This window comes from Syngnathoides biaculeatus, chromosome 23 (genome assembly GCF_019802595.1).
Source record: "Syngnathoides biaculeatus isolate LvHL_M chromosome 23, ASM1980259v1, whole genome shotgun sequence".
NCBI classification, from domain to species: Eukaryota; Metazoa; Chordata; class Actinopteri; order Syngnathiformes; family Syngnathidae; genus Syngnathoides; species Syngnathoides biaculeatus.
The window spans coordinates 7,050,538-7,067,094 of NC_084662.1; the positions used below are offsets into that span (position 1 = coordinate 7,050,538).

General features: G+C 45.6%; 3 protein-coding genes across 8 annotated transcripts; 2 read left to right on the plus strand and 1 right to left on the minus strand.

The window, feature by feature from the left end:
- Positions 1-383: 383 nt before the first annotated feature.
- dnajc5ga (DnaJ (Hsp40) homolog, subfamily C, member 5 gamma a) lies at positions 384-7,122 on the plus strand. 3 transcript variants are annotated; one of them, XM_061812891.1, is made up of 7 exons: positions 384-847; positions 3,275-3,419; positions 3,748-3,961; positions 4,236-4,392; positions 4,783-4,967; positions 5,187-5,227; positions 5,312-7,122. In XM_061812891.1, the coding sequence occupies exons 2-5, from the start codon at positions 3,289-3,291 to the stop codon at positions 4,962-4,964; spliced, it is 684 nt and encodes a 227-aa protein (XP_061668875.1). In that variant the 5' UTR covers positions 384-847; positions 3,275-3,288; the 3' UTR covers positions 4,965-4,967; positions 5,187-5,227; positions 5,312-7,122. The 3 variants fall into 3 exon arrangements, with proteins under 3 accessions (XP_061668875.1, XP_061668874.1, XP_061668877.1); XM_061812890.1 differs by having other exon boundaries at positions 391-847; positions 4,765-4,967; XM_061812893.1 differs by lacking the exon at positions 4,783-4,967 and having other exon boundaries at positions 392-847.
- Positions 7,123-7,273: 151 nt separating this feature from the next.
- On the plus strand, positions 7,274-15,362 carry trim54 (tripartite motif containing 54). Of its 4 annotated transcripts, none has more exons than XM_061811701.1 (9): positions 7,274-7,375; positions 8,640-8,807; positions 9,872-10,041; positions 11,277-11,445; positions 12,133-12,228; positions 12,750-12,983; positions 13,177-13,199; positions 13,352-13,476; positions 14,300-14,816. In XM_061811701.1, the coding sequence occupies exons 2-9, from the start codon at positions 8,646-8,648 to the stop codon at positions 14,323-14,325; spliced, it is 1,005 nt and encodes a 334-aa protein (XP_061667685.1). In that variant the 5' UTR covers positions 7,274-7,375; positions 8,640-8,645; the 3' UTR covers positions 14,326-14,816. The 4 variants fall into 4 exon arrangements, with proteins under 4 accessions (XP_061667685.1, XP_061667686.1, XP_061667687.1 ...); XM_061811702.1 differs by having other exon boundaries at positions 7,294-7,374; positions 8,628-8,807; XM_061811703.1 differs by lacking the exon at positions 7,274-7,375 and adding an exon at positions 7,859-8,120 and having other exon boundaries at positions 14,300-14,818.
- Positions 15,363-15,506: 144 nt separating this feature from the next.
- uts1 (urotensin 1) lies at positions 15,507-16,190 on the minus strand. Its single transcript, XM_061811708.1, is given in 2 exon segments — positions 15,507-16,146; positions 16,149-16,190. Coding segments are annotated over 2 exon segments (393 nt in total). The 3' UTR covers positions 15,507-15,795.
- Between the last annotated feature and the right edge of the window lie 367 nt (positions 16,191-16,557).

The following is a 16,557-nucleotide window of genomic DNA, read 5'->3' on the forward strand; positions in this document are numbered from 1 at the left end:
CTTTTGGGTCGTTATGGCAATGTTGCATTTGGGGGCAGTCGGCCAAATAACAATTATACCAGACTTGTTTAATTATGTTTACAATGTGTTTTAACAAGTGTATTCAAACCGCGAAGAAAGGTTCCAACCTCAACTAGGCTACGACAAACTCACACAAATACGAAACGAAAACACGGCGAGCAGAAAGAAGATGCGCGCTGCGTTTGCTGACAGATGGTCATGAACTAACCGCGTGGTAATTGGTCAACGGGACAAAACAGTCATCAAGAGGCCACGCCTTCTAAAAGGCACACGGAACATCACAACACCGCGCACGTGTGAAACAAGCCTTATACAGTGCTTTGCAGGATCTTTATTTTGGTTTTAATAATTGAGAACCATTTCCTGTAGTTTGTAATTGCAATTACGATGTCGGTTGAGCTGGAGTTCCGCGTCGGGGTGCAGTAAAAAAAATATTATTTTCGCTTTTTAATTGATTTTAATCTCTTACCTTGTTGTTTTATTTACGCTTTCATTTTTTTTTTAAATTGATTAATTTCCTGCAATGTGAGCAGAAACGCGCGCGGACATCGCGACAGGTGACGAACTTTCCCGTTGTGACAATGATCGCGTCACGCCGGCGGTGTGACGTCATTCCCTGGAAAGAGCTTGAGAGCGAGCTGCGATTACACCGGCGCGGTTCGGCTCGGCTAGCGGCGCCGCCGCAGCAGCTACATGAACGGTTCGACTGTCCAGACCGCGGCTGAAGTTCCCTGCGCGGCAACGAGCCCATGACTCGGGGTCCGGACGCTAAACCAGATGATCCAGTTAGCACCCGGCGTGACACACCGCGTTCAGTTAGCATCAGGTAACACCGTCGTTAGCATGATGCTAATCGCCCGAGTTTAGGCCTATCCATTTAAAAAGAAAAAGAAATGACACTTCAACCTCGATTATCTATCCATTGCACAAAGTGCCGGTTAATTACGTTTTATTTCAGGTTTCTCAAACACCCCATGGTTGTGTTTCGGTGTACCGTCCACGTAGTCATTTGAAGAACAAATGTGCCGAATTCCAGACGACGCTCACGTTGGTCTTCAAATCACATCTGAATGACATTCGTGACGGATTTACTCCACAGACAAGATGAATGAACGTTACTGGTCGTACGACTCGAATTCCTGTGACAAGCGAGTTTGTAGTTTACGTGCCACGACGCGAATATTGGCATTTATTTTATTTCATACAGTATATATACCCGGCAGCGAAGTTCTCGCCGATATCGATTGGTTGTCAAGTGGAGTAATAGAAAATAGTTAATTGTCAACGTGCGGGGAGATTAACATTAGCTGCGGGATTAGTTCTAGCCAGGCAAGGGCAAGGGCGACAATCACGCGGCGTCACTTCTGCCCCCCTCCCCGCGACAATTAACAACGACGCAGCGGCGAGACTGGGGTGTGCCCCCAGACGTCGTGTGGAATGATCGCCGTTATGTTCTTTTAATAGAATCGACATAACGATAATAACGCGCGATCTAATCGGCGGCGAGCTAGTTAACATAGCAGTGTGCCCTGATTTCAATCTGGCAGGCACCTCCCAATCGTCAGCATTTATAGTCAAGTCAGTTCAGTTCACAACAAGCTGCAGTTAGGAAGCTCGTCAACACTTGTTCAAAAAAGAGGTTCCAAGATGTTGATTGCCACTCCCAGTTGCAATTAAAACAATGCATTGTATTTGAAGTTATTAGACTGTACCTGCAATCGTGGCAGGTGAGAGTACTTACATGGACTTGAACTTGATCGTGAATAACATAAATTTTCATTTCTTTACCTTTTTTTTCCTTTGTGTTCCAACCTGACGCCTGTTGGAGAGTGTGGTGTCGCGGTGACGTCAGGATGCACATATCTGGAGTTTTGGGACAGATATAGCAAAATATCGGTGAAGATTACTTTCGAACTGCGCTCAGCTCAGCCATAAATACACTTTGAAGCAATCTTTGTGGAAGTGGAGCACACAAAGAAGCTTTAAACTCTGAGAAGATGTGAACTTATCGTAGCATGCTTTTGTTCCCTTTTATTATTTTTGCTGCTGCTCATCTCCTCTTTTGCAACATCGGGATATACATATTGCCGAGGAGCGCAGTACTCGTCAGCTAGCGGGGAAAGCCTCCCAACTTCCTGGGAGGCTGCGATTCAGCACTTCCAAATATGGCCAAGGTCGCACCGGGACGCCGTTGTCCTTGCCGTTGTCGCAATGACTTTCCACGTGGAGCGAGCGTGTTAGGCAAAGGTCTTTGCAACGGGACTTATTCAAGGTTTTGAAACTTCTGTCTAAAAATGTTTCCTTTTCATACACCCCGCCCAACCCCCAGATGCTTTTGATGAGGAGCTATACTTAGACGCACAAATTTTGAAAAGACTAAGACAACCAGAGACAAAAAGACTGCTCTCTTCTCACGGCCCAATTCGTTGGTGCATATTCATATCGGCTATATATTTGTAGCATCGTCGTACTCGTAAGTAAACGTTGTTGTACATCACTGCGAGAGCCACCGTGTTTCTGACATGTCCAATTGGATTTCTTGACCTCTCGTCGTAATTACTTTTTACCCGCTTTTGGAGTCCCGTCGGTTGACCCCAAGTGGTCCAAACCTTCGAGCTCGACACGTCTGGATTAATGGCATTTTTTTTTTTTTTTTTTTTGCTTTTAGGAATGCACAGAGTTCACAAAGTCGTTGACGTAAGAGTTAAATAAACGGAATGTTGCTGATATGCTCTGTGCAAAAACACTATAAATGTGTGCAATATTTATGTAAATGTATGAGGGGAGTATTTCTGTACATATGAGACTGTGTGTGTGTGTGTGTGTGTTTGCGTCCTTGTGACCAGACTGATCCACTTGCTCGTAATGTGAGAGGTCAGCAAAATGTAATCTTCTTTACTTAATGACCCATGTGTGCACGTGCGTGCGTGTGCTTGTGTGTGTGTGTAGTTACCGTGGTACACACAGTGGCTACTTCATTAGTTATGCAGCATAACAACATGCAATGCAAGGTCGGAATCTGTGACGCTAAACGCAAATCATGTTGTCCTAGTCAATAATGGAAGTAGAAATACTTTGTTTTGATATGAACAGTAAGTGGCCACCATGTTTTGGGCGATTGCCTTTCACCGGGCTCTTTTGTTGTCATGCACAAAATTATGTGGGGAAAAAAAAAACTCAAAATACTATGACTGCATCAATTTGCATAAGTTGCGGCGCTGACTTGTGAGTTTGCGTGTCGTTGTCTGCGTAGAGCGGAGGTGAGCCATGGTTGACCCCAACGCCAACGCCCACGCCCCGCGGCCCCAGCGGAAGATGTCCACGGCGGGGGAAAGCGTCTACAAGGTGTTAGGACTGGAGAAAGGCGCCTCGGCTGAGGACATCAAGAAAGCCTACAGGTGAGCGCTGGCGTCGGGCTTCTCTTTCGCACAAGAAATTCGGGCTTATGCTACAATGCTTCGTAGCGCAATCGGAAAGGATTAGGGTTTCAAACAAGGTCTTGAAAAACGCTAATTTCACACCCCATTTTGAAATCCCAACCCTGAAAAAACCTGCCTCAGATTGTTCTTTCCAAAGCACAATTGCACATGCTGCCCCTCGTTTTAAACCGAACCCTGGTTTAAAACCCTGACTTTCAACACCAACCCTAGTTTGAAACTAATCCAGGTATTGAGACCTTATCCCTGAGCAGGAACCCTGACTTGAAACACTTCCTTGGCCCGGCAGGAAGTTGGCGCTAAAGTACCACCCGGACAAGAATCCGGACAACCCGGAGGCGGCGGAGAAGTTCAAGGAGATCAACAACGCCAACTCCATCCTCAACGATGACACCAAGAGGAAGATCTACGACCAGTACGGTTCCATGGGACTCTACGTGTCCGAGCAATTTGGAGAAGAGAGCGTCAAGTACTACTTCCTCATGTCCAAGTGGTGGTTCCAGGTGGGTACTGGTTAGCGTAGACTCTGATAATACGTCACTGGGGTTTTCCACCCAGCAACAACGAGGCGCTCAAAGAGTCCAAATATTTGGAGGGAAGATGCATCTTTGGGGCGTCGCTTTAGCTCGCTAGCTAACTACATGTGGCAACTGATGCGAACGAATATGCCCAAGTAGTCTTAGACAGTAGAGATGGGGGTACTGCTGGTGGCGGACCCAGGGGGAAAAAAATCATGAGATGAGCTTCGGTGGTGACGATGTGATGCGTCGGCTGCAGGCTTTGGTGCTGTGCTGCACGCTGTTCAGCTGCTGCTGTTGCTGCTGCTGCTGCTGCCTCTGCTGCGGCAAGTGCAAGCCGCCCGACGACGACGAAAGCTACCAGTACGTGAACCCCGAGGACCTGGAGGAGCAGATCAAGGCGGAGCAGGACAGCGGTGAGTCGAGAACTGCGCAGGTACAAAGAAAGCCACGGAAGCTGCGACGGTCGGATGTGAAGTGGGCCAGCTCGGATGCGCTGGAATGTTGTGGCCCACCTCGGTCTTATCAGTTGCTTTGTGGAGGATCTTATTTGCACGTCCATGTTTGAATCAGTCACTCGATCAAGAATTGTGGGTTGCAAAATTAGACAATGCACATGAACAAATAACTTTACTCCTATATTGTTTATCCTGCTTCTCTAAAAGTAGATACACCCAAATTTGAAAATGTTCTATATCTCCAAAAATGTGTGGATGTCGTATTGGCACGGCACGTTGTTTAAGTTTTAGTGTTCGCATGTCGTCGCTGATGTTGACTCTCAAAAACAGGCAACACGGTAATCATAGGTCAGCCCTCGTCTAGCGGGGGCGCCCAGACCCCAGACGGCAAAGGCGCGCCCATCCCGCTCCCCATGCCGCCCCCGCCCCCGCCGGAGTCCGTGTCCCAGGTGTCGCCGTCGTCCCTACCGCCGCCGACAGAGCAGCGAGAGGAGGAGAAGCCCCGCGAGAGCTTGCCCGAGTCGAAATGACTCGTAAGAGCCGCCGCCGTTTTTTCGTTTTTCTTTTGTCTGATCCGCCGCCTGATCGCTTGCTTCCTCAACCGAGCTTGTTATTGTTCACGTTTGTTCTTTTACTAACTGAACGTCACACTACACGCATGCTTCAATATTGAATTAAAACGACAATGAAGCATGTTTGCACGTTTACGTCTAGTTAGCTAGCGTAATTATCAATGTGCTTTCCACCCGCAGGCTGATGACGCTGGATGTCTTTCATCAGCCAGAGCGTAAAGGTAGGCTATTATTATTACTACAGGGGTGCCTTGGGTTCCGTTTTTTTTTTCCCTCTAATTGATACACGGGAACGTCTTTTTCAGACAGTAGCAGGCCACCGTCTCGATCCTGACACGCCGGACCTCCACAGAGGAAAACGTCCTCGTGCTCTTCTTCTGTGGACGTCTGCGTCCTCCTTCCACCATCTCATCTCCACACGGTGCTTCATCCCAGGAATGAGCCGGAAAAGACGCGACGCCGTTCGGAGCGGACCGGAAGCGGACCTATTTTGATAGGCAGGGACCGATGGGAAGTCCGATGATGTTGGCTTGCCCCACCTGCCCCCCCGTCTGGATGCATGCACTCCTGTTCCATAGAGACGGGCAATTTTTTTGTTTGTCATCCTGTGCCACTCACTGCGGACAAAAGAAACAACCAGCAAATCAACTGAACCACTAAACTGGACCGTGATGGACGGGAAAAAAATGAACGGAATGTCATTCCCCTCCCTGGAGCTCCATGTAGCAGCCATGCGATCTGCTCCGTGCGAGCGGTTTGCCAATGTTATCATCACAGCAACACGGCCATCATTTCACACATAATTCATCATTGAAAGCTGCAGGCCATTTTTTTCATGGAGACACTCAAAATGATCCATTTTTGGCACGCACTTGTTAGAAAGAAAAAAAGAAGAAGAAGAAAGCTTTGTAATTGTTGAATGATCCATCGTCGGTCTTTGGTAGCAACTTCTGGTCGGGGCTCATTTTGGGAAGTCGCGGAATTCGCCCGAAACGGCTGCTCCAAAAAAATGGCCAACTTTCTGTTCGGGTTTGGCCTTGCGGGCTTCAGACTTATTTATGGCTACTGTTCTGATAGAAAGGAGATAAACTCACCAGAATAATAAAAGCAATTCTGATGGCACTTATTAATTCAAAAACTATCTGTTCAATTACTTTATGTACCTTGGAAAGGCGATTCCATATCTTCCATGTTTACATACCGAAGTTTTTAATCGGATGAATCTTATCTGTTCCATAAAGAAATTGTCTTTCGTCACATCCTGATGTTGACGCCACATTTTGGTAAATTTCTCAAGTGTGTTGTGCCTTTAACAAGAAGTGCGGCAGACATTTGAGGAAAAGTTCTTTTTTTTTTTTTTTTTTTTAAACCATTTCAGAAGTGACCTCCTGGACAATAATTTGAGGCAAATTTATAATTAGAATGGCCGTAATCTGAATGGATCGAATCATATACATACGGTTGTTCCATTTTCATGGAAAGGGTTTGACATCACTATGCAAAATGATCATGAATATTAATCAAACCAGCATTTTTCAATTGAGCCGTTTGATCGTGATGGAAAACGGAAGGAAAAAAAAACCGATTCCAACCTTTGAGGTCGTCGGTGAAACGTTTTCAACTTTTAGTCGTTATAAAGTTCGCTGCTTAAAATGTCTCAATACTCCTAATTTCAAAAACTGAAAACAAAATGTGCTTGTTTACCTCACACGGCCAAATTTTAAAGTCATTTTACGGCATCACCAAAAACATTTTAAAGATGACACTTTTATTTCTGTGGATGTTGTAAATAAGTCATGAAACCACTGATTTAGTTGCTGATTACATTTTTATCCATGTGTATTTTGAGTGTAAATATTTTTTTCTTAATTTATGTGAAAAAAAAGTTTAAATTTGCCAAGCGGCTGTATGCTAACTAGTTAGCATGATTAGGGTTAGCCCAGATCGATTGTCAGTGTTGCTTCAAAATAAACCACTTTGACAATCTTTCTTTAGTAATAATTTTTTTTAAAAAAGGACCGGTATACATTTCATTGAAACAATAAGATGACCTGATTATGAAATTGATCATATGTGTTTGTGCGCTGCAATTCTGACCAAATAAAAAACTAATTTTCTTAATTCCTTCCTTGATAATCTCCATTTGTCATACCAAACAACAAACTCGCCCAAGCTATTAATTTTCTAAACATGTATTTTAATTTTGTTTGTGTAAATGGCACCGGTTTGAAATGAGTTTTGTTTTCTTTCGTCCAAACATTGTAGTCCAACGATGAAGTATATCTTCCGTTTGCGTCATCAACGTATTGGATGCAGAATTTTTTTCACCACTCGTCAATGAACGCTCACAGTGTGGCAGTCTAACGCAGGTAACGCTGCAGCTCTTCTTACCTCTTTGACATCATTGGGTTGTGGCTACACTGGCCAACAAGTTTCGAAATTGTCTACTCATTGTTTAGTTGAATGTACTTCATGGTGTCTTATTAATTTATGTTGCTAGGAGGTAACTAGGGGTCAGCTATGCTAGCAGAAAGCGACTGGATCCTTTCCACCAATGCAAATTATTTTTACAATTGTGATAACTTGCGTTGACTGGCAGGTTTTAAAAGTATTATGGTTCCATTCATCTTTAAATTGCGATTTGATAACTGATTTGTATCTTTATTTTAACAAACGTATTTTAGTAAAAAAACAAAAACAAAACTTATTGGTTAATGTAAAACTCTACTGGGTTACCAGCTAATATGTAGCAAATAGAGAATGAATATGTCAGGAATTTAGTATGTAACATCAAGTATGTAACATCAAATCGATTTTAGCCCCCCCCCCCCGAAAAAAAGACCGCAGGTGTCAAAAGGAAGTGATTAGCAACGAAACAACTGTTAGGAAGGAATTTTACCTTTAGTCAAAATTTCAATAGTAACAGGAACTAATACAATTATTTAATGTAAATATTGAACAAAAAAGGGTTTATTGACAAGATGCTGCTGGTAAGGACGTGCGGCATGCTAGGCTACTAGCTAGCTAGTAGACTGGGCCGAAATATTAATAGAGAATGTTGTTAGTCCAAAATTGGCCAATTATAGCTACACCATCTACGGTATAGCGTACAAGGTAAATATTTCACTAAATCAAAGTTTTGTCTGACAAAAAAACAATGATTGCTCATTGAAGCCTCGGCTACAAGGTAGTAAGTAGTCTAACCTGCGAGCTTAGCCTTCCAATTCAAATATGATGCTCAAGAAGAGGAGGGCCAAGAAAATGCGTTTACGCAGTAAAGTTGATTAAAATGTACGATAAATGCCTTCAAAATGGCTGCGAGCGGTTCCCGAAATCTCCCCCTCGACAGACACAACAGCTCTCTTCTCCATCAAGCCACCCTGACGTGTGTTCCACGCCTGGATTTGGACCCGCACCGGAATGTGTTTTTGGTAGTAACACAATCCACAACAAACACAGCAGCTAAGAATAGAACGGAGTCAGTAAGTCAGTCAGAGACTTTGGAGGTCCGGGGGTCTTTACGCAGCACGGCCAGGCAGCGGAAACCAGGCCCGGGCGAGCTTTTTGAACTTCTCCTGTCAACTCTTCTTGAAACTCTTTGTTGTTGTTGTTGCGTTTTTGGGACCGGGTCAGCGTTTGATGAACTTGGGCCTTGAGCCGGCGGGCGTCGCAGGGCGGAGCATGGAGGACCTCCACAAGCAGCTGCTGTGTCCCGTCTGCCTTGAGATGTTCACCAAGCCCGTCGTCATCCTGCCCTGCCAGCACAACCTCTGCAGGAAGTGCGCCAACGACGTCTTCCAGGCGAGTCGACGCTTCCAGAAACTTCCGCTAACTCATAATTGATTAGGGAGTAATATTTCACGAGTACTGAACTCACCAAGCAACAAAAAGACAAACTGCTTCTTTGACGTTATTGTAGGGCTGGCCAACGTGGCCTTAAAATCTAATATTTTCAAAGCGTTACAACACTCTCACATTCATTGCATTTAATAGTGCTATTTTGTTACTTTTTTGGTTTCATATCTTAAAAAAAAAAAAGCGCAAGTCAGGTCACTCTTATCTCAAGGCACCGCCAAACATGTTTGTTTAGATGCCTAAACTAGATTTGTCTGCCACTTTCTGCAAAAAAAAAAAAAACAAACATCAACATCAGGTATTTATGATACATCGGCATTGTCCATCCATCCATTTTCCTGTCTGTTTATAATCAAAAGGGTTGCGGGAACATATATATTGAATACATGATATCCTGATTTTTTTGTCAGCAATATTTCACATTTTTCTGTATGTTAATTCATGTTAATACGAGGAAAATTATTTCAAAGAGAAAAATAACAGCAAAATTATTGTAATTTTCTTCTGTGGCAAAGGGGGGGGCAGTTTTTAATTAAAAATGGAATCCAGACTTTTGAAAGAAATCAGAGATTTTATTTTAATGCCATTTCTCCCAGCATGAAGTTTTAGTCTATCCATCCACTTTCTTAGGCACTTATCTTCACAAGGGTTGCGGCAACATCGGTATTCTATACATGATATTTTTTGCCGGCAATATTTCACATTTTTCCATACAAGTTCATTCACGTTAATACTTGGAAAACTATTTTAAAGGGGAAAAAAACAGCAAAATTATTGTCATTTTCTTCTGTTGCGGGGGGGGGGGGGGCATCAATTAAAAGTGGAATCCAGACTTTTGAAAGAAATCAGAGATTTTATTTTAACACCATTTCGCCCAGCACAAGGTTTTAGTACATCCATCCATCCATCCATCCATCCATCCTCCCTCTGTTCCGCTTTTCCTCCCTCAGCCCACTTTGAGTTTCACGGTCCGCTGGTACCGACGAACGTGCTTTCTGTCTTTGTCGCAGTCGTCCAACCCGTCGTGGCAGTCGCGCAGCTCGTCCGGCTTGGGGAGTCGCTTCCGGTGCCCGTCGTGTCGCCACGAGGTGGTCCTGGACCGCCACGGAGTCTACGGTCTGCAGAGGAACCTCCTGGTGGAGAACATCATCGACGTGTACCGCAGAAACCAGGACTGCAGGTCAGCTCCTCCGGCGGCGCCTTCTTCGGCGTTCTTTTCAACTGGCAATGTGTCAAAAGAACTCACGCATAAATAATACACATACTTTCATAGGTTCATAGCCAAGTGTAAAGTAAATCAATCAAATCAAAGAAAATAACTCACATTCTCAATTGTTATGCTTGAGTCTAAAAAGAAGTCAATCAAAAACAACAACAACAACAACCGCAATGGTTGTAAACCATCTCAACTAAAACTACTTACAGACGTAGTGATAACAATAACACGTAGTTATGACTGAGATCCTGTTGAATAAAATCTGTATGATATGCAAATACAGTAATACACACAATCACCCCAGCGCCTTACTTAGTTGTAATACAAAATATAACAACAAGAGGGCAGCATTTCGCCCCGTTTTCTTTTCAGTGTCATTCGTCAACACTGTTTGCAGATTTTTTTATTTTATTTTTTTTTTAAAGGCGGTTTTTAATCCATTATAGAATCATTTTGATGATTAGCCAACCACAAACAAATCAAATTTTGGACTGATATTTTTACCTGAGTTAACATTAAAAACTAAATGTGACTGGACAGGAATATGGCAGATAGATAATTTTTTTCTCATTGATTATTCATTTTTGGGGAATGAATAAACTGTAGCGAAGCGCTCAGAAAATATGAACATAAACATTGTGAAAATGTAAAATAGGTTTCAGTTGTGTGTGTGTGTGTGTGTGTGTGTGTGTGTGCGTGTGTGTGTGTGTGTGTGTGCGTGTGTGTGTGTGTGTGTGTGTGTAAGTGCGGTAGTCGTCACATTGTGATGATAATGTGTGCGTTTGGCGTGTTTGTGTCACGTTCGCGCTGACTGTGTTTGCAGATGGGCGCCGCCATCCCATAATAGACACGATTGTTCTCATTGGGCGGGCATGACACATCAAATTTATTCAAATGTCCTTTCCATCATCCTAAATGCGCACAAAAGCCGCCGGGCCACTTCAACATCTGAGAGGTGGCGTCTTTATCGGAATTTACTTGAACAATATCCTCCGGTATCTGTTATTACATATTTTGACATATTTGTGGGTTTAATCTTTTTGTTCAATGCGCTGAAGCTACCAAGTGGTGTCCTGAGAATAATTCCAACTGTTCCCTCTGTCTGTGTGCGTCCGATATATTAAAATGAAGGCGGCTAGAAGTGGGCCGGTTTTCAAAAGCGGCCCGAGGTCAACCGTGACTTCTCCCGACGCCGACAGGCCGGCCAGCGTCAAGCCGGAGTCGCTGACGTGCGACGAGCACCACGACGAGAAGATCAACATCTACTGCTTGTCCTGTCAAACGCCGACGTGCTCCATGTGCAAAGTGTTCGGGCGCCACAAAGAGTGCGACGTGGCGCCGCTCGCCAGCGTCTACATCAGGCTCAAGGTGACAACAATAGTTGGGTGGGCGGGATCGGGAGTCGCCCCCGGGGGAAGAAAAACTAAAAAAAATGATGTGATTTTAGTTCTTTCACGTTTTGTTTGTGGCATCAGTCCCAAGGTGGCACTCAAACGTTTCCCACGCAATAAGACAAAATTGGACATTACGAGACACAAACTGGGACAGAACGGGAGACACGAAAGAGCAAAAGGAGACAGAAAGCGACAGGGCCTCGCTCAGCTCTTCGTCCAACTTCTGTTGCGATCGATCGTAGAAAACAAAAGAACTTTTACGGGAAGACCCGCTCATGAAAAGGGAAGGACCTCAATGGGGAAAAAAGGCACCAGGGAGAAGTGCAGTGGTCTGAGGATGCAGCCCTGCAGGATGCCACTCCCCAGTCCGCACGCAGCATGAGTAACCCAAATCAAACAACAAAAAAAGATGAGCAATGTGCCCAAACACGAAGGCGTAAAAGGGAGAGTGAGAAAGTCAGCGGCGATGAAGTCATTTTGAAGCATTTGAGTCACGCAAAGACAAAGAAAAAAAAAAAACATTTGGCCGCCGTCTGATTCGCTGAAACGGAGCCGAAGACGCACGACTCGGTGACAAGCGTCATGAAAATAACAGCTGGAGATACCTTGAATGTCCTCCAGGGGGGGCCGAGTGAAACAAAACGTGTGAACGTGTTTGCAGACGGAATTGAGCGACAGCATCGCCGGATTGGTCGCCTGCAACGACAACATCCAGGCTGCCATCATGCTCATGGAGGGAGCCTGCGACGCCGTCCAGGTAACGCACACACCAATGTGCGGATTGGCAGCTTGGGTCCTGGTGGTACGCCTTTAAAAGGCGGGGCCTCTGTGGCGGCGTGAGCTGTGGCCCACAGCAGCCGCCCTTCGAATTACTTTGGCTGGATTTGCGTTGAATTTGTTTGGTCAGCGCGCTCGTTCACGCGCATCCTAAATCAAGTTTTCTGTTGAAATGAATGGAAATGCCCTCAATCTGTTCCAAATGCAAAATGTATCACTGGAAAAATAGCGCGCTATGATACTGTTGTTCATAAAAAGATAAAATAACGAGTTCATGGAATGGAAGGAAATTCAACAGAATTCATTGTAATTCAGTGACATTAGTTGTTTTTTTCAGAGGATAAAGAAAATGGGCCCGTGAGAATTGTGATATTGTTTGTCAACGTGTCGCCCAAATGTTTGCCTTCAAATATCTGCTGGTATCATCAAATACTTTTCAGTCAGATATCGCTCTTATCTCAAGGCGCCACCATATAGTACCATAATGCCGTCCGACCTCAGGAGAACGGTCGCCGCCGCCGGGAAGAACTCGCCGGCCAGTTCGAGACCCTGACGGCCGTCTTGGACGAGCGCAAGCAGGAGCTGGTGGCGGCGATCACCAGGGAGCAGGACGAGGAGCTGCAGCGTTTGCGGCGAGTCATCGGCGAGCACGGCCAGAGGCTGGAGGACGGGAGGCAGCTGGTGGAGACGGCCGTCCACGCCGCCGACCACACGCACGCCGCAGTCTTCATCCAGGCCAGTCTTGCAAATATCCGTCCGTCCGTCCGTCCGTCATCTTTCTGAGTCACATCCAAAGCAGTAAGACTCCTGCCATGTCCCGATTGGTCTTGGTGGCGTCCCCAAAATGGTGTCCTCGCCAAAACTTGTTGTCCTTGCGGTGTCCCAAAACTTTTGTCCTAATAAACTTTTGTTTCTATCTTTCGCACAGAATGTCACCGTCATACTCGACAAGTAAGTGTTGCACCACGTCGTCGTGACGTATGGTGTGTGTGTGTTTCTTTGCGTGCGCTACTGTGACGTCGCCTTCCTGTTGTTCTTACTGTCATCCATTAGACGCCGATGTGCTGTGTATAGTTTACAACTCTGTGTGTGTGTGTTGACAGGATGTCGGCGTACGCCCGCCACACCAACGTGCTGCAACCGCAGACGTCCTTCGACGACATGAGCCATTTTGTCATCGACGTGGACGACGTCGCCGACGTGTTGAACGACATCCGCTTCCGACACGGTTTGTACGCGCTCGGCCTACCCAAATGTTGACCTTAACGTGTTTTTCCGGTTATGAATCGTCGTTTGGATGAGTTTTTGCCTCCACCTGCGGGTAAAATGTTGGGATGCGAGCGCTGTACGGCGGTCGTGAACTCCTCACTTCACTTCACTTCCCTCACAGGGGTAGATTGTCAAGCTGCTGCGATCATTTTTTTTTTTTTTTTTTTTTTTAAACTTCATCTTACTGAGTAGTTGCGACCGTCCGATTTATGTACTGTAAAAGTGTATTTGCATTGTACTGCCATCTTGTGGCCAATGCAGGGACACCATAAGACTCGGGACAATGTTGATTTAAATTGAAGTAAAAAAATTACAAATATTTTTTGAGGTTGGAATGGATTAAGAGCAAAGATTGGGAAAGACGACTTTATGAATTAACCTCAGTGTATCCATCGTTATACAGTACATACATTTACAGTATATGGTGGAAAGCGTTGGCCTCGCAGTTCTGAGGTCCCGGGTTCAATCCCGGCACTCACCTGTGTGGGGTTTGCGTGTTCTCCCCGTGCCTGTGTGGCTTTTGGCCGGGTGGGCTCCCACATCCCAAAAACATGCAACATGAATTGGACACTCTCAATTGCCCGTAGGTGTGATTGTGAGTGCAACTGTTGATTGGCTGGCGACCAGTTCAGGGCACATCCCGCCTCCTGCCCGTTGACAGCTGGGATAGGCTCTGGCACTCCCCGCGACCCTCGTGAGGATAAGTGGCTAAGAAAATGGATGGATGGATGGATGGACATTTACAGTATATTGATTATGCATACGTGTGTGTATTCCTTCAGGCGAAGACGACCTCGAAGCGGACTGACGGCGAGCCGAGCGGCGGTGAGGTGTGTACCGCTTTAAACGGTCGCGACGCGTTCACGTGTCTCCGTCGCCGACACGTGCGCACACAAATGCAACGCACAGATGGACGCGTTGATGCTGACTCAGTCGAAACAACAACTTCTTCACTCGTCCCCAAAAAAATAATCACGAAAATATGATTTGACAATAGAATCCGACGCAACATTTGGTTGCTGTGTTTTTTTTTTTTTTTTGTCCTCGCCAAGAGGTCAACCCGGGGTCAACCTTACATTGACTCCCCCAGGTCTCCCCCCCCCCCCCCTCCTCCACGAGGTCCCTTCGCTCCATTTGGACGTTGTGGTCCAGGTGGTCCCAACCGGGGACTGCGAGGGTCCGTGAGGATTCTGCCGTCCTTGAACTCGTTGTCCTCTTTTGTGTAGCCTCGCATGCACTGTGTGTATATTTTTTTTGTATTTCCAATAACTGTTAATTAAAAGAATTGATATTCTTCCTTAAAATCAGGCTTGATACTCTTAATTTTGCACTTAAATGTGTTTTTTGCAACACCCGCACAAACTTCGGTTTAGTTTCAAAGTAGAGTTAGCCTTGGAAGTTGTTGTTGTTTTCAAATTGTACTTGCCGCTTATCCTCACAGGGGTCGCACGAGCACTGGAATCAATCCGAGCTGTGATCAGGCAGGAGGCAGGGCCCACCCAGTCAATCGTAGGGCACGTGGAGACAAACGGCCACGCTCACAATCGCGCCGACGGGGCAGAACCGTGAGGGCGACACTCGAGCCAGTTCTGCCATAGTTGTTATAATCCAAACTTATTTAATATCGTCAAACTAGAAAATCTTTTTGGGAAGTGGCGAATATTGTTTACTTCCTCTTGACGAGTCTTTTTGGTCAAGCAGCCAAACTATATAAAAATAGAGAATTAAATTGTACAATTCCTCATTCTTGTTTGACTTTATTACACAAGCGTAGTTGAAATGCGTCAGTATCACATATCCATCCGTTGTCCCAGCCGCTTATCCTCACGAGAGCCGGAGCCTCTCCCAGCTAGCTTCCGGTCACAGGACAGATATCGACACCATCACCGAGCGGGATTTGAACCCGCGCTGCCCGCACCGAAGTCAGGCGTGCGTACCACTCTGCGTCAATGTCTTTGGTTTTATCACACAAGAACACACGACAAAGGACAACATTGACGGAAATTTATTTTTTTTAATCTTCTTGTGCTGATGTGATGACAAGCAACTAAAAACTGATGAAGAAACTTGCAGGTGAGACAAAGTCGAGACTGACGTCATCCGCCACGTGAGCGCCAGCGTCCTAAAAGTCAAGGTCCCGCCTCTCCTGGAATATGTCATCATCATCATCATCACTGAAACGATTCTATTTACACTAATTTAATGTAGCGGTTGCGTGAATAAAAGCCCGAACGACGTCATCGACTCCCGGCGGTTTCACCATTTTTTTTTCCTTTCTTCACTTTCCGACGTCGTCGAGCATCTTCCGGTTGAGCTCCGCGCGCATCCGGTGCTCCTCCGTGCGCGCGTTGTGGATCATGTTTCTCAGGAGGTGAAAGGTCAGGTCGATGGAGAGCGGCGCGGGCTCTCTGCGCATCTCGAACTTCGGCGCGTCGTCGTAGCCTTCGACATCATCGCCACCGTCGTCGTCGTCGTCGTCATCATCTTCCGGGGTGGCACCGAGGAAGAGTTCCGGGACGCGGAAGCTGAGGAGACGGGCGGCGGCGAGGTCCGCGTCTGTGGCCGCCGTCCGGGCAGGCTGGGGGGTGCGCAGGGGTCCGCGGCAGCCGGGAAGGGAGGAAGAACCGTCGACAGGACGAGCGACGACAGGAGCAGCGACGACCAACACTTCATGTCTGCGCACGCACACACACACACACACACGCGCGGAAAAAATAAATCAATTGCACTAAAAAGTCACCAAGATGAGCAAAATGTGGTTCCGTCGACAAAATTACATTTTTTTTCCAAAGTCTCATTCGCTTCTATGTTAAATATATGAATTACATTCAAAGAAAATTGAGAATAAGAAAAAAAAATGCAGGTACTAAATACAAAGCTATTGTATACATCCAACTTTTCTTTTTAAGTATGGGGGAAAAAAAGAAAAACCATAAAACTTAATAAAAACATGATTTTTGTTCCCGCATTTGTAATTTGTCTTTTTTTTTTTTTTGATAAATCACTAAGGGGGGGAAAAAAAAAGAAAAATCTCATTTTA